Source organism: Trachurus japonicus, chromosome 8 (assembly GCF_045865225.1).
Source record: "Trachurus japonicus isolate A0001 chromosome 8, Traja_1.0".
NCBI classification, from domain to species: Eukaryota; Metazoa; Chordata; class Actinopteri; order Carangiformes; family Carangidae; genus Trachurus; species Trachurus japonicus.
Window position 1 is genome coordinate 476,665 of NC_140914.1, and position 8,174 is coordinate 484,838.

Consider the following 8,174-nt stretch of genomic DNA (forward strand, 5'->3'; position numbering starts at 1 on the left):
AAAATCCACCATGAGTGCATGTTGGGAAACATTCAACTTTATTGCCCCCTAGTTGCAGCATCAAGAAACAACCTGACAAACTGAGTGATGGCCACAGCCTCACAGCAACTTTCACCCAGATTCTGACCCAGTAAATGAGAGATGATAGAGTGATTTCTAAGATGTGATAATTGTACAGAAATCTATAGTTGATTGAAAACACTGTGACTAATTCTGTCTGTCTAGCTGATGTGTTATTATGATAATAATTGAATCTGAAATCTGTGTAGCTACAGATAAGTTTCCCTGACTCTGAGCTGCTCAGAGGTTTCAGTTTTCTTCTCCTGCGAGTCACATAATATTGATCACATAACTCTAATGTTAGTTATCCCTTATTGGTGAAAGTGATGCTGTTATAACCATCCCCAGTCTCCCCTAAATAAAGATGTTTGGAGTGAAGAAGGGCTCCTCCTCCTTACAAAAGCCAATTTAACCACTTGGTGGAAACGCTGGGCGAAGCGACCAGCGTTTCCTTACGTTGGGTTTTGCGGACACTGCCCGGCGGGTCATGACAATAACGCCGCCGAATGTAGTGTGAAAACACTTCGCTTTCCAAAACACCTTGTTGTCCCTTAAGTGGACAAAAGTTTCAGCAGTATTGGGGCGACATTTAGGTTAAAGTTACAAAACTGTAGCGTACCATTGGTTTGGTAGAAATGTTTAAAGTTTTTAAATTTAAATGCTTATTCCGTGGAGTTGAGTAAATCTGGCATGGGGTCGAACATTTCTGTAAAGTTTGGTGAGTTTTCGTCCATGGGAAGTATGATAAGGTTAATGTTAGGGTAAGATACTGGTAGGCTGGCCTTGTAGAGGTCAGCCAATCAGAGGCGGAGTAAGGCGGGTCTTGGCTTGGCCATGCTGGGAAAAAAAATATCGCGTCCTCGCAGCTAATGACTGATTGGAAGAAGAGAGGGGGGATGGCAGTCTGTGATTGGTTGGATTAGGTGAAGAAAGGCGGAGCGAGAGGATAGTGGGTAGAGTCTGGAGGCTACTTAAAGAGATAGTCTTCCTGTCTGAACATTCACTTTGCTCCATTACAAAACACAGTTGTTGTCAACATCACACTCCAAAACCTCACACGGACTTCAAGGTAAGATCTACATTCGGAAAACTGGATGAATTCACAATAATTGTGGTGTTTTTCATTACATAACTTTATTGTAGAGGTCCAACACAATAATGAGTGAATCGTGAGTTACTGGTTTTGCTGGATCAAATCCAACTTTACTCATAACATCTTTTATCTTCCTATCAGATGCAGTTTTTACTTTTGCTCTTGATGCTGACTGGATGTGCTGCAAGTCCTCAAGGTAAATAAAAAAGAAGGCTTATTCTTCAAGTTAAATGGAGGATAATATTAAATGTGTTGCCTTTTGTTATGTACCACCAAATTGACCACATTTGTGCCCCTATATATTCTGCTAAAATTAAATTCTTCATGACATTTTATAACACATATGGTATTTATAGCCTCCTTTTATCTTAAAAAAAAAATATATATAGTCATATTGTTTCCCAATAATTTACAGTCAGTCATTAGAGTGTAAAATTGTCCATTCACTGTAAATAAATTGACACGGTGGTGCTCATTCCATTTTATATATATATATACACATATATATACACACACACCAAAAACGTATTCTACTATTTGCAATAAACCTGAATTATTTATTGAGCTGTGCAAAACTGGACAAAACAATAAGCAAACCACAAGGGTAAATGGAGAATCCAAACAAAATGGAGAATCCAAACAATGTTGATCAGCTAACATAATGTCTGTCTTTTACATGAGATTTGCAGTTGTCATGTTGTAATGTTTTTTTTGGGGTTTTTTTGCAATTTCGTTCGCAAAAGGATTAAATACATAGTAAAAACATATTGTCTCTCTTTTCAGATCTGTCAGGTAAAATGTTCACGTTTCCAGAAGAAACCTCAAAATCTCACGTGAGGCTGAGTGTGCCACAGCAGACCTTCAGTGCTCTAACCGTCTGTCACAGGTAGTGTTAAATGTGCAAATGCACAAAAGAACAAAGTGTATCTCTAACTGTGAAACGTTTCATGTATAATGACATTTCTGTAATGCTCACAGGTCCTTTACAGACCTCAAAAGAGACCACAGTCTTTTCTCTTTGGCCACACCCAAGCAATCCAATGACTTCGTGATTTTCTTGGGTCCGGAGGAGATGTGGCCCCATATCAAGAATAGAAAGACAAAATATGAAGGAATGGACTACAAACTGAACACGTGGCATTCTATTTGCTCCACATGGGACTCTGCCTCTGGACTGTTTCAACTGTGGTTTGATGGACAACCTTTGGCACGGAAATTCATCTTCTCTGGATCCAGCATCACAGGAACTGCTATTATTGTTCTAGGACAGGTACAGCTTTTTTTAGTAAGATCATATTGCATATGCTTATAAAATAACACTTTAATTTACTGCAATTCAAATGTCTGTGCTCTTTACAGGAGCAGGATGCCTATGGTGGCGGTTTTGTAGCTAAGGATTGTTTCGTCGGCATGATGACTGATGTCCACATGTGGGACTACGTCCTTTCCCCCTGTGAGATCCAGAACTACATGGACGAGGAAAGCTTCACTCCGGGAAACGCACTCAACTGGAAAGCACTGCACTTCCAGATCAGGGGCAGAGTGCTGATAGAGGACATGATAGGGAGATGTCACTGCAATTGCAACGCTTAGAGAGATAAGAATAATGATTATGGAAGAGCTTCTGATTTCTTTCTTTCTTTCATAATCCAAAAATATAATGATTATTAGCAAACGTGTGTGATTGAATACTGTCAAGAAAGGTGGTGGTGAGATGGCAAATGTCTGACTTCATTGTAGCTTTGTAAACCAAGATGAGACAGATGTGTCATTTTTCTTCTATTACCTGCCATTCTGCAATCTTTGTGTGCACATAAATCCATACCATAATTTCCTGATTTAATGGGCAATCAATCAAATCAATAGGTAATCAATAAATTATAACTTGCAATGAGAAAAAAAATAATAAAAATAATAATAATAATTGTTGCAGTTGTGTGTGTTTGATTCATTCTGCATGCAAGATGCAGTTTTAGATTCTTCTCCTACTGGACTGGTGGCTGCATAAGTCCAGCCATAACAGTTTTATATTGCAATAATATCTGAGCTGTGGAACTTTATGCGTATTTGAAAGGTCCTCTGCCCCCTATTGGCCAAATACTTAGGACTGCAGCTTCAACATTAATTGATCTGATCTTGGGCTGTTTTTTTGTGGGGGGTTTTAGACACGGACATAAACCATATCTTCATTCAACTGGACAACCTTGTAGTTCCTATTGTACAGTATGAGAATGGGGCTACTTGGCAGGGGGCTTAGGTTTCTTTATGTTTAATCACTTCCCACTGTTTTTTAAAATAACAAATTACTATTATGCAGTGGATGGAAACCCTAACTAGAGATGTCCCGATCACATTTTTTTGCCCCCGAGTCCGAGTCCGAGTCATTTGATTTTGAGTATCTGCCGATACCGAGTCCCGATCCGATACTTTGGCAATGCAGTAAAGTTTTTAATGTAGATCAACTGTATCATCCCACTATTTTTCTGATCTTTGTGCTCTACTAGGGATGTAACAATATCACAATCTCACAATAATACTCTACCTCAATAACAAGCCCATGACATTTATTGCAGTATTGTAAGACATGCCATGATATCAAACTCTCAATGTATATTAGCACAGTAGCTCCACAGTATAATATTAATGCCGTTATCCATAAGTCAACAACAAGAACATTTGGTCAAAAATAAAATAGCTTATCATGTCTTTCTCAATCACCAGCCTCTCTCCCCTGATCCCACCCTCTCCTGCCTGTCTGCCCCACCCCCCCCACCTCGCTCCTTCTCCCTCCCTCACTCACTCCGCTCCTTCTCCCTCCCTCCCTCACCCAGCTCACCTTGTTCCTTCTCCCTCTCTAACTTTAAATAAATACCTGGTTCTGTATTTCTGTATCTGCCATCACGCAACACAACGGTAGTTTTTTATTCAACAGTATGAGAAGTTTAACAATGTCCGCGACATCTGCGCGGTCGGTCCGCGTGTCGGTCTCACGTGCGTTACGTTGGACTCGCTCTCAGTAGAAGCTGCAGTGACTGTTGTTGCTGCAGGTGTGTGTAGCGCTCAAACATCAACAACAAGCTGCTTGGAAGTCAGCAGTGAAACAACGCAGCCACACACACACAAACAAACAGTGAGCTGACACTAGGTGCGTTTCCATCAGCTGTTTAGATGCGCATCGAGATGTATCGCATTGGAAAATGATGATGGAAACGCCGTGATTCGCATTAAAATCCTCTGATTCGCACAAAATGAAATACGCTCGCTATGGCCGGGTTTTGGTTGATTCGAATGGGATGGAAACAGCTGTATGCGAATCAAGTGTGACGTAGCGCACTTTCACCCCGTCTACTCCCGTGTTTGCAGTTCACTCACAAGACAACATCAGGGTTTCCGCTGTCACACAACAATTAATTAATTGTGGCGCATCGCCACGGCAAAATAAAAGCCCCCACACACCTTCATATGTGATGACTGCACAGTTCTTCATAGTTCCTCCTCAGTAAAAACCAAACTTATCAACCAGCGAATCCAGCGTTTATCATTAATAAAGTCTGGGGCGGCGCAACTCTCTCTCTCTCTCTCTCCCACACACACACACACGGGTCACGTTATTACGGTAATAAACCTATGCGCTAAATCGCACTAATGTGTTCAAATCAGACCGTCCGTCCGTCCGGCCGGGAGGGGGGGGATGCAAAGTCCGTAGATGGAAACACACATGATTCGAATTTCTTTTAATGCGCATTTCCCAGTAATTCGAATCACTTTGGATGGAAACATGGCTACAGTGACACGATCGTCTCTCACACTCTCGCAAGCGCCGTCATTTCATATCGTTACTTGTCCACGACGACGCAGCCACACACACACACCGTGGAGCTGTGCGCCACAGACCATGCACAAAACACAAGCACGCTGCACCGAATGCGCGTCGCTTTGGGTAATGAGCGCACATGACGAACGTCTACAGTAAAAGTAATACATTTGAACGCCCCCCATGCGGCCCGTCTTCGCTTTAGACAGATAGGAAAACCCTGACATGTAGATATGTAATATATCCGATTCCTGATCGGGATGTAACGTCCGATTCCGATCGAGTCTGAAACCACGTGATCGACCCCGATTTCTGATCACGTGATCGGATCGGGACATCCCTAACCCTAACCCCTAAAAGCAGCACATCAGTGCAGCTGCTTTCAAAGAGTTCTTTTCAGAAACAAGAGTTAAAAGCTCCTTACATTCATTTAGGAAAAAAATATAGTAATTCATTGATGTGAAAAATAAGAAACTTAAGAACCTTTAAAAGCAACGGAGTAAATTTTGACCAGTAGTATTTGTACTCTTACTTGAGTACTGGGGTCGAGTACTCTGTCCATCTCTGCTATTATGTTTGTTTATTTCATTTTCATTTTCCTTTATTTGTTCGAGAGGGACAGTGTACATTAATGAACATTTTAAAAAGATACAATGTTAATGCACCCAATTATAGCCAATAGGCTAATTTCCGTTGGCAGTCCCCCTGCCGGATGGCAATGAGACCTATAATAAAGGTAGCAAATTACATTAAGACAAATAGCAACATTACACTTTAACCCCCACCCATACGCACACATGCACAAGCACTATCTAATCCACAACCAGTACTCCCTTTACCCCTCAACCACACAGTAATGTATACATATATATTCAAGTCACTCAGTGCTGACAGATGCTGCCAGTCTTTCAATCAGCACAATGACTAGTCTCTCTCATGGATCTAGTCTACATCATGAGATGTGTTAGAGAATAATTTCACTTCCCTATAGATAGTTTGTGTAGATAATGGATCAATCCCTCTGTGTCATAGTGACTTTCTGTTGGATTACTGCTGGGGCAGTTATCTGCCCTATTTTCTCTCTGAGGAACAGGCCAAGGCCATGGTCGCTCTTTGGCGACTTCAATCTCACTCTCTGGCTGCTTACAGACACAGCTGCAGAGTTAGAAGATAACGCTCTCCATCACTGGATGACACCTAGCTGGTGTGAATCCTTATCTTCATGTTTATGTACTATAGCCAATTGGATGTTAACACATCTCCCCTTTGCTGTCTCGGCCTAGCCTCGTAAACCAGCCTCTCACGGAAATACATTTCATTTCATTCCGAGGGAGAGTCTGGCCTCATTCCCCCTCTAAGCGTTTGGGGTGGGCGGGAGCTGGGCGGGAGTAGTAGCGTTGACAGACAACCCCATTCAGCCAATCAGCAAGTTGGTGTAGTGACGGGGCGTTGCACCAGGCGGTCCCTGATTGGCCAACGTGCTGTGTCAATCACAGCGGCGACGCTGATTGGCTCGGCCTTCTGAGGGTTTCAGGCCAAACGCTTACAGCGGCAATGAGGCCAGACTCTCCCTCGGAATGAAATGAAATGTATTTACGCGAGAGGCTGGTATACGAGGCTAGTCTCGGCCCACTTTCCTCGTATAAGAATCTGAGCTTTACTGTTTGACCCTTAGAATTGAGGTGGATTCACACACTTATGTTGTGTTGACGACTTCTGTTCTTCTCCATCGAGCCTAAATAAGCTCCTTCAGCATAAGACATCCAGGACTCTGGTACTTCTTCTTCTTCACCGGCATCACCACAAATTCCTCCCTAACAAGATGGATGTCCAATGTCCAGTGTTGTGGGTAACGCGTTACAAAGTAACGCGTTAGAGTACTTTAATTACTTTTTTCGAGTAACGTGTAACGTAACGCGTTAGTTTCGTGAGTCGAGCAATCAGTAACTTAGTTATTTTTTTAAAAAAGTAATCCGTTACTTTTCGCCGTATAAGGAAAGGAAAATCCCGACTGCAGCCTGCTTTTTGTCAGACAGACTACTGTGCAACCTGCGGATGTGTCCTGCCGACCTACGTTGCCTGTGTGTGTGCGTTTCAATTCGCCGGCGAAAAGGACAAGAACATAACGGTAAAAACACTCTGCGTTGGTGATAAGCTTCTATCGACCGCAAAAAAAATCCACATCCAATTTAAGGGCCCATTTACATGAATCAGCTCCACGTACGGACCTGCTTCACCAGCAGCAACAAGCAGCCCGGGCCGGCTCTCAGTGCTTGCTGCTTTCAGCAGCTCCCTCTTGGCGAGCGGCAGCTCAGTTCTCCCCCGGTCCAGCCCGGATCTCTACTCCATAGCTGTCGTAGCAGCAGTGTGATACCAGTACATTTAACCGCATTTTTAAAAAACTTTTATTACACACAAGGCAGGACGTTCACGTCTCGCCAGCCTCCCTCCTCTCCACACGTGAGTCCTCCATTCAAACTGACAGACAGATCGAGCAGTGAAGCCGCTGAAAGGGATTCACGGCAACTCCTGAATTTTGATCAGTTCTGCGATAAAAAAAAAAAAAAAAAAACACGCTATGTTGCATATTTCTGACTGTCTTTCCTGTTATTGTTATCCTGTAGAGTTAATTTGGTTGGATGACTATTCGTCAGGACTCAGTGCATTTAAAAGAGGCTGTGTGTCTGTCTGTTAAGTTGCAGCATGTGCGAGGCGCTGCAAAAGGCTTTTAATTTTTGGTAACGCATGAGTACTCTAACGCGTTACTTTTATTCATAGGTAACGCAGTAACGTAACTGATTACTTTTAACTGATGGTAACGTTGTAACTTAATTAACTACTTTCAAAAGTAACTATACCCAACACTGCCAATGTCAAATTGACTCAATTGCCAATTCTGTCCATTGGCTTTCCATCTAATATGTTTTTCCCTCTGGTTCTAACCCAGAAACACCTAAGTGTTGTGAAAAGATGTTGGGTCACCAGAGTAGAACTAGCTTAGGGTGCATGAACAGAGGAATTGAAAAAAAAAACTTAACCGTCTGCTGTTCAAAACACACAACTTAAATGTTATACTTTATTTTATTTGGAAGCTTTCACGGTAGGGGAGACTGGGGACAGCTGCAACAAGGGATGGTTGCAACAAGCCTTATTTCTCCAATCAGAAACATGCTACAGTAGAGTGATGACACTCTCACTGCACATGCA

At 42.4% G+C, this 8,174-nt stretch overlaps 1 protein-coding gene across 1 annotated transcript; it reads left to right on the top strand.

The window, feature by feature from the left end:
- The first annotated feature begins 1,067 nt into the window (after positions 1 to 1,067).
- Positions 1,068 to 2,746, top strand: LOC146982235 (C-reactive protein-like). The gene is made up of 5 exons (XM_085785559.1): positions 1,068 to 1,129; positions 1,295 to 1,349; positions 1,937 to 2,039; positions 2,132 to 2,423; positions 2,513 to 2,746. The coding sequence occupies exons 2-5, from the start codon at positions 1,295 to 1,297 to the stop codon at positions 2,744 to 2,746; spliced, it is 684 nt and encodes a 227-aa protein (XP_085641685.1). The 5' UTR covers positions 1,068 to 1,129.
- Positions 2,747 to 8,174: the final 5,428 nt, after the last annotated feature.

Bases quoted from the DNA above. Each gene is read 5' to 3' on its own strand.
- LOC146982235 (XM_085785559.1), top strand. From the start codon at position 1,295: ATGCAGTTTTTACTTTTGCTCTTGATGCTGACTGGATGTGCTGCAAGT. The intron at 1,350-1,936 runs GTAAATAAAAAA...CTCTCTTTTCAG, and splicing joins ATGTGCTGCAAGTCCTCAAG to ATCTGTCAGGTAAAATGTTC. The intron at 2,040-2,131 runs GTAGTGTTAAAT...TAATGCTCACAG, and splicing joins GCTCTAACCGTCTGTCACAG to GTCCTTTACAGACCTCAAAA.